The 23,810-nt window shown below is 36.0% G+C and overlaps 1 protein-coding gene across 2 annotated transcripts in view; it reads left to right on the top strand.

Moving 5' to 3' along the window:
* The window catches only part of LOC107714335 (zinc finger protein GLI2-like), a 92,973-nt gene that overhangs the window by 10,272 nt on the left and 58,891 nt on the right, over positions 1-23,810 (top strand). For both annotated transcript variants that reach the window (XM_016520164.1, XM_016520154.1), the window contains exon 2: positions 5,660-5,781. In XM_016520164.1, coding sequence (XP_016375650.1) covers positions 5,667-5,781 — 115 coding nt within the window. In that variant the 5' untranslated portion in view covers positions 5,660-5,666. The remainder of the gene's footprint in view (positions 1-5,659; positions 5,782-23,810) is intronic.

The following is a 23,810-nucleotide window of genomic DNA, read 5'->3' as shown; positions in this document are numbered from 1 at the left end:
TCTTTCAGACATTTTCCTTGCTGGTCAGTGGGGTATATATCTGCCTGCCAGCTCATCATGTCTGTCAGTGTTAAAAGGAGGATGTTATAGTTCTACTGCTTTGTTCTGAAACTTCAACGATCATTTGTATTCATCAGTGCATCAGGTTGTTATGAAGGTCAATAGTGAAATGTTCTGATTGCGTCATTGAGTTTGTGCAGTGTTGTTAAAACAAGCTCATTCATACGTACTTATGAACAGTAAACAACATCTAAGAAAAACGAAGATGTTGTATGTGAAAATGTTTTGCTTGGCATTCAAACAGTTGCAAGATTGCAAGCATATTTAAAAAATAGTGAAAATAGTAAATTTAGTGTCATATTTCAATGATAAGGCTTCATTGTGTGTTTTAGAATGGCATGAAATATTGTTTGTAAGAAGCATTTTGACTTTAAATGACCAAGACTACTGTAGGTAAAAATTTACTGAACTGTATTCCCAATATTTTTTTTTCTTCACTATTGTGGTTCAGTGACCCTCTTATGTTGCATTAGAGTAGTATGATATGTTTTGTAACTTTTTACAATAAAAAAGTGTTAATGTAATCATAATAATTTAGCAACTTTAACAGTTTATACTGCAAGATATTAAGGTCTATTTCAGACATAAAAGCACAGTTATTGTTCTAATATAACATGTATTTTCATACATACACTACCATTCAAAAGTTTTTGGTCTGTATTATTTTTTTAATGTTTTTGGAATAAGTCTCTTCTGCTCACCAAAACTGAATTAATTTGATCAAAATTACTGTAAAAACAGTAATATTATGAAATATTCTTACAATTTAAAAGAACTGTTTTGTATTTGAATATATTTTAAAATGTAATTTATTCCTGTGGTGATAAAGCAGCCAATTTTCAGCAGCCATGACTTCAGCCTTCAGTGTCACATGATCCTTCAGAAATCATTCTAATATGCTGATTTGCTGCTCAAGAAACATTTATTATCAGTGTTGAAAATAGTTGTGCTGCTTAATATTTTTGTGGAAACCATGATACCTTTTTTCAGGATTTTTGGGATAGAATTTTCAAAAGAACAGTATTGGAATCTTTTTTTAAGATTATAAATGTCTGCTACTGTATATTAAAATCATCACTCAAAAGTGATGTAATGAGTGATGTAATTATGGCTCAGTGGGAGTAATTAGCAAAGTGATCCCATTATAATATAGAGAAAGCAATTAGTAATTTATTATTGATAACCATTTTAGAATAACTTCCCTGACCCCGTTGACCCGTCCATGTTCCCTGGATAACAAGATGACACTTCCCACATGCAAACAGACACTCGACACACAATTAAGATTAAGTGTAAAGAAACAGTCTTGTCTAATCACTTAGTATTGACCTAGAAATTAGTTCTTTTGAATATAATTCACACTGCACAGAGGTGATTTATGTCCTCTTTGTTTAATGCAAAAGATAAGGTGCCAAAGAAGACTCGAGAGATCTTCAAATAAGAGGAAGTTTGCATTCCATATTATTGATAACCATTTTAGAATAACTTCCCTGACCCCGTTGACCTCATGACATTAGATGCACTTCATGTTTGTAATGTTATCCATGTTCCCTGGATAACAAGATGACACTTCCCACATGCAAACAGACACTCAACACACAATTAAGATTAAGTGTAAAGAAACAGTCTTGTCTAATCACTTAGTATTGACCTAGAAATTAGTTCTTTTGAATATAATTCACACTGCACAGAGGTGATTTATGTCCTCTTTGTTTAATGCAAAAGATAAGGTGCCAAAGAAGACTCGAGAGATCTTCAAATAAGAGGAAGTTTGCATTCCATTGTGTTGTGTGAGGCAAGCCGTAACACAGTTGAAAAGGAATGAAGCTCCAAGCCAAACATGTTAATGTCATTGGCATACAGAAAGTGTTTATATCTTAATTTAGCTGTTTATTTATGTATTTATCCTTTGGTTTGTTTTTCCGCTAAGAGCTTATGATGCTATCGGAGTGTTGAACAGAAGCGTGAGCTTCTAGAATTGCACTCATCACTAATTGATAGAAAATGTTCAGCTGTATAAGACGGTGCATGGTGTTCCTTCAGCATCCATTTGATTGTTCAGAAGGGCCACAGGGTTTTCTCTCTCATTATCTCTGTTTAACAGTTTATACTGCAAGATATTAAGGTCTATTTCAGACATAAAAGCACAGTTATTGTTCTAATATAACATGTATTTTCATACATACACTACCATTCAAAAGTTTTTGGTCTGTATTATTTTTTTAATGTTTTTGGAATAAGTCTCTTCTGCTCACCAAAACTGAATTAATTTGATCAAAATTACTGTAAAAACAGTAATATTATGAAATATTCTTACAATTTAAAAGAACTGTTTTGTATTTGAATATATTTTAAAATGTAATTTATTCCTGTGGTGATAAAGCAGCCAATTTTCAGCAGCCATGACTTCAGCCTTCAGTGTCACATGATCCTTCAGAAATCATTCTAATATGCTGATTTGCTGCTCAAGAAACATTTATTATCAGTGTTGAAAATAGTTGTGCTGCTTAATATTTTTGTGGAAACCATGATACCTTTTTTCAGGATTTTTGGGATAGAATTTTCAAAAGAACAGTATTGGAATCTTTTTTTAAGATTATAAATGTCTGCTACTGTATATTAAAATCATCACTCAAAAGTGATGTAATGAGTGATGTAATTATGGCTCAGTGGGAGTAATTAGCAAAGTGATCCCATTATAATATAGAGAAAGCAATTAGTAATTTATTATTGATAACCATTTTAGAATAACTTCCCTGACCCCGTTGACCCGTCCATGTTCCCTGGATAACAAGATGACACTTCCCACATGCAAACAGACACTCGACACACAATTAAGATTAAGTGTAAAGAAACAGTCTTGTCTAATCACTTAGTATTGACCTAGAAATTAGTTCTTTTGAATATAATTCACACTGCACAGAGGTGATTTATGTCCTCTTTGTTTAATGCAAAAGATAAGGTGCCAAAGAAGACTCGAGAGATCTTCAAATAAGAGGAAGTTTGCATTCCATTGTGTTGTGTGAGGCAAGCCGTAACACAGTTGAAAAGGAATGAAGCTCCAAGCCAAACATGTTAATGTCATTGGCATACAGAAAGTGTTTATATCTTAATATACACCATTCAAATTCATATTCAGCAATGATTCATTAAAATGATCAAAAGTGACAGTAAAAACATTTATAATGTTACAAAAGATTTTATTTTCAAATAAATGTTGTTCTTCTTAACTTTCTGTTTATCAAAGTATCCTGAAAAAATTATTGTGGTTTACATATTAAGCAGCACAGCTGTTTTCAACATTGATAATAGTAAAAAATATTACATAAGAAAATATATTTTTTTAAATATATTAAAATAGAAAACAGATTGTGATTTGTAAATTTGTACAATTTGTAAAAATACACAGTTTTACTGTTCTTTTGATAAAATAAATGCAGCCTTGATGAACATAAGAGACTTCTTTCAGAAACATAAAAAATTGTACCAACTCCAAACTTTTGAATGGTAGTGTTGGTTTGTTTGTTTAATATATATAGGATCAGTTATATATTATATTGGATTTACACTCTAGATATCGGTAACAAGAAATGTTATGGTGCATGTTATTGAAATAATTGATTATCATCTTTCACAGGTCATTTTTACTGTGTGTCGATTCCAAGGCAGATTTGGCTGCAGTAATAGATGTTACTGGCAAATGAAGGTGACCAGTGCCAGTAAAAGCATGTTTGTGTTTGACTAATGTCATCAAAAGTGATTCATTTCATTTAACATTCTCTTTTAACAATCGCGGTAATGATATGGAACAAGAAAAACCTTGAGTCCTGGAAGGTGTTTTCCATAAGAGACATATAGAAATGTCCCAGTTGTTATAATTGGCCTGTGTACATTTGATGACAGCACTGACTTCACAAGCAGCATTAGGAGGCCTCATTATTAATGTATAAATGAATCCTTTGACATCTACAATGTTTAGTTACATCTCCAAAGGAAAGTGTGAAGAGGTGTCAGTGAGACAGGATGGCAAATGTACCCTCTTGGCTAACAAGCACTGAGACAGATGCTGGCCAACTCCAACAGTCCACCTCTAATCGGCTTACCTTGGCAAAGGGATGTTTGACTGGCACAAGAAATGGCTGATGAATGTGGCCACAGGTACTCTTATAGGATGCTGAACATAAGAAAATTATATTTTGGATTAGCATGTAGAAACAACATTTAGAAGGTCAAAAGTAAAGCATCATTTAGTTTGCATGCATAATTTTCCTTTTGTAGCACACCAATATGCCAATTATTTCCCTAAATGGTGCTTGTGGTATGAAAAATGAAGTTTTTTTTTTTTGAAAAGCAAAATATAAAGTGTTTGACAGTGTGAGTTCTTTATTTCATATAGTTGTGAATGTATTTTTTATTTTAAATGTTATCTCACAGTGTTCCAATTTTGATTTTTCATTTGAGGGGGAACGGGCTTCCAAATAGCTGGTTGATTATGGCAAAAATGTGATAATTTTTGTCAATATTGAGATCAGGATTTATCCCGATTACTCATTGACTTCGGAAACAATGTGCATTTATTGAACTTTAAAAAAAAAAAAAAAACTTTCTTTGATCATTCATTCAACTAAAAAACAAACCAAAAAAAATGTAAAAATTGAATAAAAGGAATCAAAATAAAATAACAAATAAATAAATAACTATAAATTTGAATAAATTATATATATATTTTTTTTAAATAAGATCAACAGTAGTGCATTTCCACTACTAAAACTATTAAACAATTATAGAGGATCGAATCAATGCAAAACAGAATGCAGCACAATAATCTTTTATCTCGATGATCTTGTTTTCATAATCGTTGTACTAAAAGTCTAAATCATAATTGAACACAAAATGTAATTAATCACCCAGCTCTTCGGTCTATTCAGCATTTAGTTGTTTAACTACATTTTAAGTGTTACATTATACGAGTGCTGATGTGAAAATGATTGTTGCCCTATTTGTTTAAGCTAATTCTTCTTGCATCATGCTTTGCAAAGCATATTAAACATACTTGTTCATTTGCTGAAGAACAAACAACATGGGTAGCCACAATCAGAGACTGAATGGCCTCAATTCGGACCTCTTTTCAATCCTAAACCACTCGCTGTTTGCTCTGAACCAAGGATAATCTTGTAGGTTACACAAAGTTAAACAAGCGGCGTGCTGCCAAGTCATCTGCCTTCAGCACAGGCACTTGAGCGCTCTGACAGAGCAGAGGAGGTTCTCCGCACGCTCTCTGCTTTGTCTCTTCTGGTAACATGGCATTTCTACAACGGCTCCTCTAAGCTCTCAAAATAAACAGACAAGTCATGAGACATGGCAGAGGGAAGTAAAGGATTTTTCTTTTGAATTGTAGTTTATTTAATGGATACATTTCAGTCACACCCACTGATTGCCATTTGGAAGATTTCATGCATTTTTAAGACTTTGGAGTCCAGTTGCGACACCTCTTTTCGTCTGCTACCTACTGCCGCATGTTTCAGGTCATCTGTTTGTGTGACTGACATGATTAAAGCTCACGTAACGCTAAAAATCAGTTGTTGTTTTTCTCTTTCAGGCTCATCATGGAGACCACGAGTCCCACCACCACAGAAAAGAAGGAATGCAAGGGGTCAGGCCTGGATGGCAGCAGTTTCTCAGACCTTCCCAAAAAGCCCTCATCGACCACAGCATCCCGAGGTACAGTAATCTCAAGTGTAAAATGGCTCACTACATTAGTTAAAAAAACAAAGCTATGCACCTTTTAATTACTTTCTTTCCTATCCCAGTTTATTGTGTAAACCCAAAGGCCATTTGTAGTTTGACTTGCGAAGTGTTTGTGGCGCTTTCAAAAAAAAATAATTTTTTTTTGTTTGAGTTGTCCAACCATGGGTGCGTTTCCCAAAAGCAACTATGGTTGCAAGTTCTGTCATTACCAATAGAATTCAATGGACCTTGCAACCATAGTTAGCTAAGGATGCTTTTGGGAAATGCACTCCTGGTTGGACAACTCAAACAAAAAAAAATTTTTTTTTTTTGAAAGCGCCACAAACAGGTTTAGATCGTTAGCACGGCTCATTTAGCCCCTGGTGCTAGATGCTGAAACTACAGCATTGGGCTGTAGTTTAGAACAGTGTTGAGAATCTGATGAGAACCTGTTTAGAACAGTGTTATTTTAGTACTGTTTATAAACTATTATAATATTATTCATATTTTTAATTTTAGTTTTGGGCATTTATCATTGTTAATATTTTTCTATTTCTCTTTATCTTTTATATATAAATATAATTTAATATAATATAATAAATGAAAAGGTTCATTAGCAAAAACCGATAAACGCCACTTTAAAAAAAAATGTTCTCTTGATGAACCTGTGATATCTTCTTCAGGGCGAAAAAGGAAAATAAAAGCTGAAACGTTTTCACGGAACCTTGCAAAAGCAGCGTGTTACAATGGTGAGGGAAAAGCTCTGTGTATTGCGTGTAATCACATCCATACAGTTTATGATCACAACAACAACAACAACGTTTGTCAAGCATCTACGTTGTCATCCGAGGAGATTACAAAGATTAATGTGGAGAAATGTGGAGTTATTTGCTTTTGCTATAAAACAAACTTTTAATGTGTAAAAAAACACTTTCAAATTAACTTTAATTTTGTAAATTACCTGTATTTGTTTAAGTTATTACTTAATCAAAACAACCCAACTGCAGTTTGATTGATATTACTTGGAATGCGCAATAAAAAAAACGTGATTTCTGAAAAAATAAAATAAAAGTTATCGGTTTTTGCAAATTAACTCTTCAAATATTATATATACGCTGTAGCCTAGATTGTCATCTGAGGTATGTATAGAAATGTATTGCATATCGGACCGGTTTGCTCATGTATCACTTGTTGACTCAAAGATGCAAAGGAAAGAGTGAACAGAATGGACGAGAGGCTGTACATGTTTAAAAGATGTCAGTGAATGTGTGATGAAAACCCTTCTCTAACTAGGTTGAAAGACCTTGTTCTTACCTCCAGAGTATAAATGTTATAAAAAGCTTCAGGGAGAGCAGTGGACTGCGCTGTCCATCTGACAAACATGAAGATGGTGAAAGACCTTTGAAATGCTAATGACCTGCTCATATTATGGCATCTTACTGTTTAATGAGGGGTTTGGTGGCCTGCCATAAGAAAGCAATGATCATAAATTGTTTAAGACAAAAGGAGAAATAGGGCATCGGTGTGCTTGGGCTTTGGAAGGCTGTTATATTTTGTTTCAGTGTATGATGTTGTGGGATATTATGAATGTTAAAAGAGTTCATTTGCATATTTAGAAACTCAAAAAGTATGATAACAGGAAATACTTAAGGAATAGTAATTTATTTTGTTGTGTTGTTTATTAATTTTTGGCTGTGTTTGAATACAAACCTCAATGATAGTGAAGGACCTTGTTCTTACCACTGGAGACCAGAAGTTATGTATTACTAATCATGGCTGTCTGAGCTTGTTAGCATCATGGTTTTTGGCTGCCGGGGTCTGTGCTGAGATGGTAATGTAGTTTTTCATTGTATGACATACTTTAATAGTGTTGGGTGACACCAATAGAGTTTGTTGGCCTGCCAGACAAAATTAATGTAAAGATAATGATTATTTTGAGTCGTCTTCAATATTAAGATAATCTTTTTTCATAATACATTCTGGTTATTGTTGACACTGCAATTCTGCGTTGCATCATACCCATATAACATGAATAAATCAACAAATATGTGCATTAATTATGCATACATTTTTTATGTATGCATTGTCCGATAATGCATATCAGTAGACTGTTGGATAATAATTACATCTGTATAGTATTTAGAGTATAGTGTCCATACGAATGAAAACTGAGTCCTTGTTCACTGGAAATTGTGATATAACCTAGCTCTTCTTAACTTGTTCAAGAGATAAGTAGTGATGGCCAATTCTTGAACAAATTATTAGTCTGTAGTTAATTGAACAAATGCAATATTTGAAGAAATTCTTAGTTCTTGTGTAAAAACATTAGGACACCCACACATACTCAGTCCCGTCTCTGGAGATCTGCCTCTCTGCATGGTTTATTTCAAACCCTGCCTGTAATTGCCAATGAATCTGAAGACTTGGATTCGCTGGTTCAAGTGTGTTTGAGTAGAGTTAGAGGATCTAAATCCTGCAGGGCAATAGATCTCCAGGAGCAGGACTCAACTTATTTAAAGCATTTCTGAGCTATTCAATACCTTTTGTTTCGTCTCACTGTTATGTCTATTTACAGCTCTTGCTCAGACTTTTATGGTGCAGAATTTGTTTTATTGAGGTCAGTTTAGTGATTACAGGGGATCTGCAGGATTTATTAGCTGCTCGGTCCAACCTTTGTTCAATACCCCGAAACAATGTGTGCTCGGTGTAGGTACATGATACCTACAGTGTCAGTGTTTCAAAGGAAAATCTGCAAAGAAATTCCTCCAACCAGCACACATTCTTTCCCACCAGTTCAGGCCAAATTTTAAACCTGTGTTCTCGAATTTAATTTGTCCTGACATGATCCTGACCAAAGTCAGTTTGCTTGGCTGCATTTATTTGACCAAAATACAGTAAAAACATTATAATTGTGAAAAATTATTAGAATTATTAGGCAAAGCTGAACTCCAATCTTCAGTGTCACGTGATCCTTAAATCATACTAATGTGCTGATTTGGTGCACAAATCATAATTTTTTGTATTATTATTTATGTTGAAAACTGTTGTGCTGCTTAATATTTTTTGTGCAAACAGTGATATATTTTTTCAAGATGTTATCCCGCCTCCTGATCTGTGATATTACTAGCTCCTGGTTCGATAAAAGTAGGCGGACATGATTTTCCAGCCTAGGTTCACCTTTTTTTACATTAGTGAAAACACAGAGCTGTTCTAGATTAGTCTCCAGCACCATGTCAGAAAAGAAGAGGTATTTCTTTATCCGTCCTGAGTAGGTCTCCGTAGAGACAGTGAAGAATGGGTAGGGAGGCTGGGTGGGAGGAGCAGAGAGCAGTACAGCGGGCAGCCCAGGGGAGAGAGGCAATGCACCGGGGGTCAAGCCACTGGCAGAGAAAAATGTGGCTTAAAAAGCTGCTCCATCCACAGCCCCACTCTAAAGGGACAGCCACTAATCTTCCTGAGAAAGGGATTTATTCTCTTTTTTCCTCTGCCTTGCCTTTCTGTTTCTCTAAATGAGGCCCTTCCGCTGCAGTGGGTTTTCTGGTCCAGAGAAAGGGGATCTCTGACAGGACAGCATGAGCAGGTCACATTTATTTAGGTGTTTTAGGTGTTTTTTTTTTGTCTTACATTTGCTGATTTGTAATGTCTTAAAAGTTTTGTGCACATATGACTCTTCTATTTCCGTGGTACACAAAATGTCATTTTTTTTCTGTCAAATTCTCCAAAATGGCAAAAAAAAAAAAAAAACACCTTAAAAGTATTGTAAAAAGTATTTATATGACTTATATTCAGTTGTTTTTAGCCTAACATTCTTGAAGTGAACTTTGGCCTATATGGTGATTAGATTCCCTTTTTTGGACTGCCGCCTTGAACTTGAGCACAAAATTGTCCTGAGTTGCTCTGCGGTGCTTCTCGTCATGTGTGCAACCAACTTTAGTCAATGATGTGTGGTCATCACATATTTAAAACCACTGGCGTTACGACCATTGGCAATGTGATAAGGCCACCATATAGTAAACTAGCACAAACTCTACAAATTTAGTGCATGAAACAAATAGTTACTTTTGTATTGGTTTTGAAACTACCTCAGTCAATACTGACCCCACCATTGCCCGACACCCGAGAAGTCATACAGGCAGCTTACAGGAAGGCCTATTGACTGAGTCTAAATTTTTCTTCCTATCAGATGTATGACCGCTCACTATCAGGAACAGATTGCAGTCTTTCCAGAAGATTGATACCATTTTAGAGTGGGAAATACTTTCATTTCGGCTTCCCAAAAGGTGTAAAAGCACCTAGCCTCGATCCTACCTTGGCAAGAAAAACTAAAAGATAATTTTATTGCTGTCGGTGGATAGTTTGCTTCATTTTTCTTTCCATTTTGTTCGCTTCCAGTCATGCTGCTTGTTCTGTCCATGTAGAAACAAGCTCTTTCACAAGCGGTTAAGTGGATTTGTGCAAAGTTTCCTTCATGTGGCTTTTATAAACGGTTAAGTAAATGGCTTTCCAAGATCCCTCTGCTCTTCTCATCTTAAATTTCACATGGGGAACTGACCAGCCCCAAAAGGGGATTTAAAGATTAGATATGGTAAGTGAAAGCAGGGGGATGTCTTGATTTAGTTTTTTCGGAGAGTCCACAGGCATTTGATTGTGGCGTAAAGTCTACTTGAAAAACATGAGATTCCGATCAAGAAGTTGAAGAAGTAGCTCCATTCCCTTCCATACTCATTAAAGAAAGTAAAAGCCAGAGAAGTTGTGCCCTACATACGGAACGAGACTGGAAAGAGGAAGTCCAGTGCACTTTTCCTTTTTTGAGTTTGCTTGAGTTCGGTCACATGGGTTTTAGTCTTTTTACTTTTCGACAGTTTGATGTTAAAAATGTCTGGTGTATTTCGAACATTAGTGTGCTTGAAAATAAAGAATACTATATGTATACTGTTAACATCAGAGTTCTGAGGAATATTTAAAGTGCAATGAAAGTACTGCTTCTTTTAAAATGCGCTCTTATGCATCGCAAACTTCGCGCGAGAGAAGATTGACTATTACAAGGGCAAAGACAAACTCATTTTGACCCATTTCTCAGATGTTGTATCTGCCAGACATAACGCGTTGACAAAGATACAGCCGCCACACAAAGATACAATGCATAACTGACTAAGAAATGAAAGAATGTGCCTCTGATATTACTTTAATGCTGAAAGGCTCTATCCTTGCTTCAAAGCCCCTTGTTAAAAGTCAAAAAAAGGGAGCTTTAGGCAACGTCTGCGCACATAAATCTCTCCATACTGGAGACATCTACACACACTGGGTCCAAAAACAACATGTTACATTCCAGCCGTTTACAAGCAGTGGGAGAGAAGTAAGGAGCAATATATGGATGCTTCAGGGGATTAGCCCACTCCCTTCTCGATCCCTATTCGTCTCTGCCTTATTTTTTCTCCTTTTTTTAACAGCGTGCCATTCCCAGCATGCACAGTTTAGTCCTAACTTCAAATTCGGAGATAATTCAGTCCTTTATGTTTCCAAGTGTGGATTCAAAAGCTGTGGAGTCTCGCTCCCTCACAGGTGTTTTGGTGGCCCCTTTACTGTGAATGAAAGATCAGGGTATCTATATATTAGGGGTATAAAATTTTCATGAAGGGTCTTTCGGTTCGGTACGCATGTGTACCGAACAAATACAGTGTTGGTTTAACCACTGCTTGCTTGAGCGTAACATCATTGGAAACTTCCAGATTTATATATTGTTACTTTTGATAAGAAACAAAGTCTCATCTTTCAAATTATGTCAAAAAAAATTTTTTTGGGGGGGGGATTCAAACAATAAATGCCGTTTTGACACTCTTTGATGTAGCGTGATAGATCACTGTATAGGCGCCTCAGTTCAAACGGCAGTGAGCGCGATCATCCCTTCCTCTTTACTACTAGTTTCAACGCAAAATAAACATGAATGAGCATCTCATGCCGCATGTAATCGCTCAATCAGTGTTTCAACTGCGGAAAGACGCAGTGATGTTAACACATCATGTTAGTGATGTCTTATTTAATTTATGTTTAAATAAGTCTGTTATGAAACAAGCTATGACGGCCACTGTGTAAATGATTATATTTCACCAACAAATAGAAAATGTATAATTTAGAAGTTATTTAAAAAACTGCATTATGTGCATTATTTACATGTTTGCATACAATTTTTTTTATTTGAGTGTTGATTATTATATAAAAATAAATAGTAATTGTAATTTAATTTAATTTTGGGCTCTGTTGTCAGTTGTAACCCTCCCTATAGTTTAGAGCAGAATCTGAGGTAGATTTGTATCCATAAGACATTTTTAATTATAATTAAATTTATTTAAAGAAAGAGTAATTTGTTCAGTAAACTACTGTTAAATATTTAATAAAGTGATTTTATGTTTAGTTTTTTCCCCCTGTTGTACCGAAACCATAGTGAACTGTGACGTCAAAACTGAGGTACGTACTGAACCGTCATGTTTGTGTACCGTTACACCCCTACTATATATTTATATATATTTATATATATATACAGGGTATCTGGCTTGGGCTCAGGCAGCATGTGGTGAAATGTAGTGTCAGGTGAACAGACACATCTGGACTGTCGTTAATGAAAGCAGGGTGTGAACCTCTACCCACACACAATCCTGAGCCAGACCCGCAGCCCAGTGAAGCATGACAGGAAGAGAACGTCTGAAGTCTTCCAGACATCTACGGAGGATAAATAAAGACAATATTCACTTTATAACACTCCTTCATCATTTACAGTACAAAAAGAATGTGCAAGCTCTTTTTTTTTAGTTGCTTGATACAAAAAAAATTTTTTTTAAGGATTTGTAATGCTGCATTCTTTCTATTTAGGTTTAGATTCAGCTCATAGAACAGGCATTTAGAGATGCACAAAATGTTCTGGACCATATTGGTTGATATTAGATTGATTGATTGATTGATTGATTGATTGCCATTAGATATTTAATTGTGCATACTTTTTTTTCTCTATTTTTACATTAAAAAAAATTATATTTTTTTCTTACACTAATGTTATAAATTGTAATTGCTGCAAGATGAGGCTTCTTTCCATTCAGTTGATTGTGAGAAGCATTAGCAACAGGAACCAAGAGGGGCGGAGCTTAGCAAAGGGTCAGTTAGCACTCTTCAAGCCTTTATCAAGCAAATCAAAAAGCATTCAACTAGTCTTTCAGAATGCTCAGCGTTGTAGGAGGTCTGCACAGAAATGTATGTTAAATATAATACCTAGAAACACATTTATTACTACAGTTAAATGCACAGCTGCAGAGCCTCTGTAATATGCTGCTTTCCAGAAAAAAAATTCCCACAGATTGGCGGTTGGTGTGTCAGCAGGTTGTCCTGCGTTAAAGACAGACAGGGGGGCCGACAGTAGTAGTCATTACTGGACACGCTCCAAGGACAGGGCCTAGACGCGCTATAGTAAACTGTGCGACCAGCAAAATAAGCAGCGGGGGTTGACTGTGTAAATGCAGTCGGTCAAGTGATAACAAACAGAGGAATCCTCCGACCGCTGGTGGACAGACAGTACTGCATGCACTGCAGCATGATTCGGCTCCTTTCACCATTCATTGAAGTACTGAATGTCAATGGACAGTAACTCTGTCGTATACTTTCTTGCACAGTATCGCAGATAGTTTGGCAAACTGATTCAAGCCAGTGCTGTATCAACACAATTCTATGCTGTCTTCTTTGTGCCTTTGATAAGGATGGCGGTTACCTACTGATGGAGCTGGACTACTAACTTACTAACATTGAGTCCAAGTACAAGTTGTTGTAACCCAAGAACACAGAGGCACTGAGATCCCATTGCTGCTCTCATTGTACCTTCCAGCAAGTTGCTTTGGATAACCAAGTAACCTTGAGCAAGTACTTAACCTCAGTCTCATACAGGTAAAATGTTCTTACAGGTAGTACTGATAATCTTTTGAGTGAAAAGGTCCACAAATGGAATATAATCAATATATTAATGCAATATATTTTCCAAAAATAAAAATTCTGTCATCAGTCTGTCAAAACTGAATGATGTTCTTATAATTGGATCTTGGTTGCTCTTTTTCAGTGCAATTACAAGAAATGGTGGCTGAAGCTTTCAAACTTTAAGATGCAAAGGACCATAAAAAAAGTGGTCCACAACAAGCTCATATGCTAAATTCCAGTTTAGAAACTGACTGCAATGTGAGTCTTTATTCTCTAATAGTCTTCCCCTCCCGTTACTGCAAGTTAATCATTGAGTCAGTTATTTGAACTTGTGAACCAAATCAGTTTGATTCATGAATAAATCACTCACACTAATCTTGTTAACCAGATCGATTGATTCACTAAAAAGATGTGACTCACAAGAAAGATTCGTTCACAAACCAGACAGCTACTTCTCTCTCGAACTTGCAACTCTCGATGAATGAGTCAAGTAGAGCTAGAATGTTTTTGTGAATAACAAAGTTAAACTGAAAATTCATTCTGGTTACAATATAGCATATTTACCACTAACGTGCTTTTGCAATCTTTTTGAAAATTAATTTATTGTAATTGCATGGAAAACAGTGATGTTCAGTCATGAAAACATAAAATTTTATGTTCTACAGAAGAAAGTCATATGAGAGTGAGTAAATGATGACAGAACCTTTCCTTTTAGACTAAAACTCTGAAGAAACCAAAGTTCGTTCAAAGAGAAGATTGTCTAAAAAGGTAAGGGGAAAAATCAGAAATGTCTGCTGTGCACTTTTCTTCGTTTGTAAGAAGAAATTTTAAGCCTTATGTGGGGCTTGCCATGTTAGGTTGCTGGCTCTCTGAATTTCCATCCTGCAGATCTGTTTGATTCGTGCCTATAAACCTGCTGGTCAAAATGTCAGGGAAAATAGTGTTAAGAAAATAATACATGGATGGCTATTTGCTCAGATTTGCTGAAGCATTGGCCTCTGGAGGAAGCCACAGGATGTACAGTATCATATATACCGCTCACTCCTTTCCTTCTGTGTGGCCTGTGGGCAGCAGGGAAAAGCTGCCAGAGACCAAAATCTTTTGGAATTTTGAAAGCTTGTACATGGGAAATGGAATCTAAATGTTTCCTTACTCATTTGCTTCTTATAAAAGCCAACTCACTCTGCTGGCAGCAGCGTACAGTCTCAATCATTCTTAAAACAATTTTCCCAAAATAAGTCTGGCTTATGGTAAGAGAAGAAGTGAAAAAAAATGTTTAGCTTTCAGGAAAATGAACACGATTTCCAAATGAAATCCATGCCATTCGAATACTTATTCGGCTGGAACCACCGCCTACACACCCAATGGTTGAGAAAGCAGGTTTTTGGTCATGCAAAGTCCAAGTTTAAGGTCCATCTGATTCTCGAGGTATAAATCAGTGTGAATTTAAACTCCGTTGTGGCTTAGGTAATTTCCCACATTGTAAACTATGCATTCTTGGTCTGTGCTTCAAAGAGAAAAAAGGTCATCCCAAGGCACCAGCAGATACGGACTTGTTCCTGGCCCCAGTGTTCCCTCTAACCCTCCTCCTCCTGGAGCCGAGTGGTTTAACGTGGATCCAGTAGGATAGTATCTTATCTTTGACTCAGACGGCATGAGACTGATGGAATAAACAAGACATGCACTTGACATGTTGTGGCATGGAACCATGTAGGTATCAACACCGGTATGAAAGATCCAAATGTAACAGGAAGCAGAGTAAAATCTCAAACATTTCAGCATGTACTTGTGCTTAATTAGAATGTTCAGATAATGTACAGTGAATTATGGAATTTAAAGGTTTGTAGAAGAGAAATATCTTTCTGCAGAAATCAAACTTGACAGTATTTAAAGGGGTCATATGAAGTTGCTAAAAAGAACATTATGTTGTGTATTTGGTGTAATGCAATGTGTGTATGCGGTTTAAGGTTCAAAAAACACATTATATTCCACATACTGTACATTATTGTTTCTCCTCTATGCCCTGCCTTTCTGAAATGCGTCGATTTTTTACAAAGCTCATCGGTCTGAAAAGCGAGGTGTGCTCTGATTGGGGCTTGCGGCAACCACATGTGACGACCCCGGGCTGGACTCCGCTTCGTCCACGGTGAAAGCCGATCCGGCGATTGACAGTGCAAAGTTGATGTATTTCCTCAGCTCCAACTATTTCCTAGCACGGATCAGCTCCAGGCATGACGAAGCAAATATCGTCCTCTTTTGGAAGGCCAAACAAAGTAGTTTCGCTTTCACAACGAAACACAGCGTCTTCAAGACATGACGGCAGCAACAATACTACAGCGAGAATAAAAGTTACGCCTTCTTTCTTTGTTTCTCCTCTATGCCCCACCTTTCTGAAACGCTCGATTTTTTACAAAGCTCATCGGTCTGAAAAGCGAGGTGTACGCTGATTGGCCAGCTATCCAGTGCGTTGTGATTGGCTGAATTCCTCAAGCGTGTGACGGAAATGTTACGCCCCTACCATACTGTGATGCCATGTCCCAGGCCGGAGTGACGAGACAACACCAATAAAACCCATTACAAACGAGGCATTTGTTGCATCCAGTGGGGACATAATTACTGATTATAATGACTTATACTGTCTTTTTACACGTTGCGTTGCGTATCGTGCCGTGTAAACATAAAACCATGTCTGCATTTGTGATTGGAGAAACGACAAACAACAAGCGCTACTCTACACTGCTCAAAACTCGCGTTTGAATCGTCAGTGGCAAATTCTTTAAATATAAAAAACGTACTTACAGGCTGTGAGTCAGAAGCGCCAGACTGTCCTTGCAAAGTTGGAACTGCCCCACTTTATAGAAACAGCCTTTGTGCACAGACGCATTGTAGGCTACTCTTCCAGGTTCAGGAAACAGTCCCCCATAAAATGCGCTGCACACTTCTGAATATTTGGGTTGGGTTTCTGGAACAGTGTTGTAAATACAACTTAACCACTGATTTCTAGTTGTGTCCTCTTTTGGAAGGCCAAACAAAGTAATTTCGCTTTCACAACAAAACACACAGCGTCCTAGCGTGAGCGAAAGCCCCGGCTTAGCCTGAGCTGAAGGAGGGCGTGGACAAGTCTTAACTTTTATAAAGAATATCTCTTTGGGTTTGAGACTTTAGTCTTTGCAACTTCAGGGATCTTATCTATGCACGAACAGCTTGTAACACTCCAAAGAGAAAGGAAAATTTGAAATTGCATCATATGACCCCTTTAATTACAGTGGTCGCTCTGATTTGTCTTTTTTTTTTCCTCATAGAAGTGACGTCAGATTGAAAAATACACTACTGTTCAACAGTTTAGGATCTATATGATTTTTGTTTTCAAGAAATTTATACTTTTATTCATCTAATTGATCAAAAAATTATACTTTCATTGATTAATTGATCAAAATTGACAGTAAAGACAAAAAAAATTCATACTAAAATAAAGATTACAAAAGTTTCAAATAAATAGTCATTTGAACTTTCCAAGGTTTCCACAAAATATTAAGCACAACTGTTTTTTAACATTTATAATAAGAAGAAATTTTTTATGAGCACGAAATCAGCATAATGATTTCAGAAGGATCATGTGACACTGAAGACTGGTGAAATGGCTGCTGAAAATTCAGCTTTGCATCAGAGGAATAAATAATATTTTCAAATATATTAAAATAGAAAAGTTGAATCTTAACATAATTATTACTGTTTTTACTGTACTTTTTTTATTTGCATCAAATAAATGTAGTCTTGGTGAGAATAAGCGACTTTGAAAAACATTATTAGAAAAATTTCGCAGCACTTTTGAATGGTAGTGTACCTGCTTAATAGATTCTAACATTCATTTTTTTTATAGTTTATTTTGATCAGTTTTATTGATTAGTTATTGCAATCCCACATTGTACATTTTGTAAATTCTTATCACTTAAATGAATGTTTACTAGTGTTTTTGTTGATTATATTTGTACTGAAGATGAGAGAACAAAGAATATTACTTTTTTTCCATTTTTGTTCTCCCCTCTTGTTTCTGTAACATTCAGTTAATTCGTTATGTGTATTCATTAACTCTACACTGGTGTTTGGGACATAGCCAATTAGCAGTCTGCTGCAGGTAACGTTTTCTTCTGTCAAGCGAGTCTCGCCCTGCTGGCAGTGACATAGAGGCGTCTGGAGCCAGAGGGAGCTGTGCCGGCTCTGCCAAGAGCAGGAGGCAAAAAAGGAACATAGTTTCTCCCACACAACCCACCACTTCACAGCATAAACATCATTGCCTTTACAATACCATTGTTTGCACAGCCACAGAATAGCTAAATGGATTGAGAGCAATGTTGACTGAGACCTTGTCACTGACTGACTGAATTGTAGTGTTGGGCCAGTGTGTAAATATGCTCTCTCTTATCTAATTTAAGCAGTCAGCGAATACCGCAGACATACAGACCAGGCCTCCATTGTGTCATCGCACAGATATCATCCAAAAGTGTTTTGATTTGCCTTCTACTCTGCTGATAGATTTCTGTGGGATATTATTTAGCAAAGCAAAGCAAGTTCCAGGGACTTAATTTGAACTTCACACCCTAAAGGAATGTTATCATATGCATATGTATTTATTTTGTTTATTTATTGCTTTGCTTGCTATCAGTTGAGTATGTATTAATGTATTAAAGTGTACATTATGATGGTGTGACGTCTAAATTCATTTGTAGCATTTAAAATTTTAGGCTTTAGTTTTTTTCATTAACATAAAATATAGAATTGTAATATTGCGCATTTATATTTATTTAGTTAGTTTATATTTTAGAGGATTTTTATGACTATGAGCAATACATCTTTATTATTTTTATATCTAACAACCTAGACAACCTTCATATTTGTCAGACCTGTAAGGCTTTCCATTCAAAGCAGTATGCTAACTGTTATCAGAGACTATTTTTGGTACCTCGTGGAAAAAGAATCAGAATAAGGCATGTCTGAAATATGTTATTGCAGGTGGGTTCCTGCTGACTGTTGAAATGGAGCCTGCATATGCCCCCTAAATAGACCTTGTGTTCTTGTCTGTTTGTGTAGCCCAATTCTGACACCTCAATAGGTTTTGAGCTGGCAGGTTGTCAAATGCTTTGAGACGCTGTAATTGGCATATAGCTGCTAATGATAATGTGCTCAAACAGAAGAATACTCCGTGTGACACATTCCCATGTTCAGTCCACGCAAACTCTATCTATCTATCCATCTATCCTCTATCATCTATCTATCTATCTATCGTCTGACTATTTCTGTGTCTGTCATTCTATCTATCATTTCCAAACTTGTACCTTGTACCTATGTCATCATGTCAGCTCACTGTAACTAAGACTTTAACAGTACAGAAACAAACACTGATGCAGGAGCACCATCTGATACCCATTGAAGGATCTGCTCGTGGATGTGAATACATCTGTGGCACATGTGTATCTTCATCAAGGCGGCAGCAACTGTAAAACTTCAATGCCCTTTGAGATTACTTTGCAAGAGAGGAGAACAGCTTTTTAATCAAATTTCTTGGTAAAGCATGGTTCTGTTTTACGCCACCGTTTCTATCGCGACAGAAGTTGGAAAACCAGATGTTTATTTTGTGTGTGTGGATGTGCTACTCTAATTGCCGTCTCTGTTTACATTTGTAAACATGTGATTGCATTTCATTTGTTCTGTAGGACATGAAAAAAATTTTGAGGAATGTTTTTGTTCAAACCATGAAAATCAATGGGGTTCAAATCAATTGTACCTCATTGACTTTCATTGTATGTTACACAAAAAAAAAAAGTCATATAGGTTTGGAACGACATGGTGAGGAAATGATGATTTTGGATGAACGATACAGTTAAAATACAAAAGAAATGATGACTAGAGTTGGCACACCCTCCTTAGCAAACTCTAAATGGAAAACAGGAAAATTTTGAGGCACTTTGATTACTGTCTAAATATCTTTGTAAGAGAAAACTTCTGCTAGTCATTTAGATTTTTGGCCAACTGACAAAAGCTGATGCAGAACAAAAGGTTCATCAAAGACATCATGAGCGATGAATGCAAAATTTGGGTTCCATGTTTTAAGATGCATTTTTTTTTTAAATGCTCATGTGCTGCCCTGCAGGATAAATCCACAGTCTCCATATGAGTCATTTTATTCTGGTAAATCACGTGGTGTTGCATTTTGTTACTTTAGATACTAGAGAATAGGCAGGTCGAACCATTTCATTGTGTCTTACTAGCTGAGGGCACAGCAAACTTTCATATCCCTTATTCTGTCATCCTTCAATAGTGTAATTTTACCTGTCACTAATTATCAAATTAAGGTGTCTAAAGTGACACCCCTCTCTATTATGTGTTAATGACCTGCCTCTTAGCTCAGACAGAGTGTATTGTATTGCTCTTCCTGGCTGTCAGGCTGTGACCAGTGGCTTTTAGTCTCCACGTGTTTTAAGTATTCACAACACATATCTTGAAGCTTGTCGTCTTCTCTTTCTTTGCCTTGAGCTAATTGCTGACAATTATCAATCTAATTGTACTCCATCATCGTTTCTATGACCACAGGTAATGAGAACTGACTAATTCAGACAGGTCGGTGCTCTTGAGTGGGTGTAGACTTTAACAGTTTTAAAAAAACTTTAGCGCAAAGATGTTCTGATAGTTGTGATTGTCAGTTTGATCTGTAAGTGTAAGGTTTAACCATGTACAATAAAAAGACATCCATGTACATTTCAAAGCTCTTTTATCTTTACAGGCTTATTGTGTACAGGTGAATCTCATGCAAATCATTCCAAAATTTACCACAAAATAAGATATTATTTTTACATGAATTTTGTGCATGAATCCAATTTTTTTTTATGGATTTATGATTTTCATGACTATTTAACACAATTCATTATCATTACCATAATGCATACAGATATTTCACTTGTTAGTTTTTAACATCTACAAACACGAAAGCCAGTACAAAACAAATACTAGTCAAATTATATTTAAATAATTCATATATATAATTATATTTAAATTATATATTTTTACAAAAGCACATTAAATAACATATTGTTTTAAAATAAATAATATTTTTCTGTATTATTTAGTATATTTATGTGATTGTCATTTTTATAAATTTTTGTTTTGTGTAATATTTCTATTTAGCTTCAATTTAAATTTATTTCAGTTTTAGTACTTAAACATCAATTAGTTGCAACTTAAAGGCAACACTTCTCATTTTTTGTCTAGTTGTTTTATTTAAGTTTTTCATCTAATATGTACATTTTATTGTATTTCAGGTGTATTTCAATTAACAAGTACATATGAATATTTTGTTGCTTTAAATAAGATATCATTGGGTTTTGTTGTTTTTGTTGCATTTATGTGAATTTTTAGTATTGTGGTAATGAGAATTGGGTAGATGATGTGATTAGTTGTCATGAAGTGATCATTTTCCCGCTTAGGCTACATAACAAATAAGTAAATACATAGATGTTTTGTAGTTTAGTTATTTTATTATGTGAGAAGAAGGAGATTTTGTTGGAAGGGACAACAGTCAATTATTGGTTTTTACAGTCATTGACTGCAGAATGCCACGATTAGCCAATCAGAATAAAGTATTTCAGAGAGCCGTGTAATAGTTTTGTGGGGTGAAATATCACCTGGACAAGTGAAGACTGTAACCACTACATTAGGAGAAGCACAAGTTGTCTTAATGCTACGCTCTAATGCTGTAAATTACAGCTTTAGTAGAGTTTTGACATTTCCCCCTCCCCCCATCCTCCCGTCCCCTGTTTAGCCCTGCAGGCTCTATCTTCAAACAATTGGCTGTTTGCCCACTTTGTGTCTGTTCTAGTTAGCACCGTGCCATTGAGCTGTGAGGTCAGTCACTGGCACTTTTCAGTAAAGTGTTGGAGGGCTGTCTCAGACCCCTCTGAAGTGTTTACCTAGACCCCTTTCTTGTGCTTTAGCCCTCCCTGCGGCCTGCACTAAGATAAATATTGCCCTGTGTAGAGAGCTCTCTGAGAGGCAGACAGAGGCAAGCTTCTGCTCGTCTGACAATATTTACAAGAGCTCTAAGAGGAGTTAAACGAGTGTGTGAACAAAACGTAGTAGACTCACAGTTGACTTTTGTCCCGACGTTAAACACGAGGATGTTTTGAACTTTTAGCTTTGATACAAGACACCACAAAAAATGTCCCAGGGGTGTGCACAAAAAAATTAGACCAAGTTTGCGCCGAAATACAGTGAGCTGCAATTGCAGATAGCATTTTAAGGCATTATAGGCACTCTCCAGATGAGAATGCAGTTCCAAAAGGTAGGCAATTTATAAATTATATTTATTTAATTTATTTTATTTTCTGCATTTGGGCATTCTGCATCATATGTATGTATTTATTTTATGTATTTATTTATTTACAATGCATAATGTTCCTTATTATGTAAATTAGAATTCATTATAAATTATAGAATTATATACATTTTATTTATGATTTTTTATATCACAAACTTATGATAAAAATAATTGTATTGAACAGTGACAATTTTACACAATATAAACTAACACCAAAATCTATTGAAACCACTTGAGAGTTGAGTGTTTTTCTATTTGTGTGCTTGCTATGTAGAGAGTTTCAAAACAGTCACTTATTAGGGTACATCGGTTAGGATACTACATTATATTTGCCTATGTAGGTAGCTTACTATGTTTTGAAACAGACCCTCTGATATAAATTAATTAATAAAAAATTGTATCACATTTTTTAAGTACATAAAACATGTACATTTATGTAATTTTATTTTATTTCATTTCATTTATGGAGAAACGGTGCCCCACACAGTAGCAACTTGTAGCTTCAGTCTGTCCAGCCAAATATTATTAGTCATTCACAATGACAAGGCACTGTCATTAATTAGTCTTGTTTGCGTTCTTTCATTTAGACTTGAATGAGGAGAGACATATAGACTAACATTTCCCTACGTCTCCCCTCACTGACCTCCCTACCAGTGTGTGGGTAGGAAAAAAGCTACATGTGTTACTCATGGGTTCTTGTTTATTTAGTTTTATGCTTTCATTGCCGCCAAGTAAACATTTCATTTGCAGTCTGTTAGAAAGTCGCTTTAGCAAACTGTGGTTTCAGAGGTATAGCAGGGGGAGGATAGCAGATTGCTCTGTGTGCTGCATTCATGAGACCCTTACATTAGAGCTGCTCTCTAGTGCCTCTTTACCTGGGTTCACCTCAGCAACCGCCAAAACATAGGATTAGTTTATTTACAGTGAGTTTTTTGACTGAAAACGAACAGGATTTAAAGCTGACACGATTAAACATTAATTAAAATTTCGTCTGGAACTGTATTCATTCTGTACATGGGTATTAACGTAAAGCTCATACCAACCACTTAAATTACATGTTCAGCATCCAAAACATCTTGGTCAGGTTAGGAGAAGCCAACTGAAAAAATATGCTTTGAGGATAAGGCCCTGTGTAAACAGTTAGAGCACTAAAAGTAGTAAACAGGTGGGCCCCCAAATTGGGCACAATGGTGGGAAAAGCATGACTTGACTGAAAGGTTTCCCACAAGAAAGGGCACTCACTGGATAGTACCGGACTACCACAATGATTTATTGGCACCAGGCGGCACGGCACAAAGAAACACACATAAGTTCCTCGAGTCTTACTCATCACTGGAAAGAACCTAAAAACAACAGGTCTGCTCCCCTCTACTTCCCCCTTCAACCCTGTTTTACGGCAACAGGTCTTATCCTTACTAGAGCCAACATTTTTGTGAAGTACAGCTAGGCAGCATGATGTTGTCATATGAATGAACTGATGGTAGAAATGTGACAAACAGTAGAAATTGTGCTTAATGTTGAATATTTTTAAAAACCACACAGTATAACTGAAGGTTGTTTTACAGTCCTCGGGCAATATTGCAACTTTGCATGTGAATATAGAATTAAACAGATGTGTTTGTGTCAGATGTGTCACTGTCACAGTTTTGCATACATTGGCTATTTTCATATACAATGACCATGGCTTAGACAAAATCTTCTA

Source organism: Sinocyclocheilus rhinocerous, unplaced genomic scaffold (assembly GCF_001515625.1).
Source record: "Sinocyclocheilus rhinocerous isolate Xijiao unplaced genomic scaffold, SAMN03320098_v1.1 scaffold12, whole genome shotgun sequence".
Classification (NCBI taxonomy): Eukaryota; Metazoa; Chordata; class Actinopteri; order Cypriniformes; family Cyprinidae; genus Sinocyclocheilus; species Sinocyclocheilus rhinocerous.
Note: the sequence above shows the minus strand (reverse complement) of the source record. Positions and strands in the feature narration are given on the sequence as shown.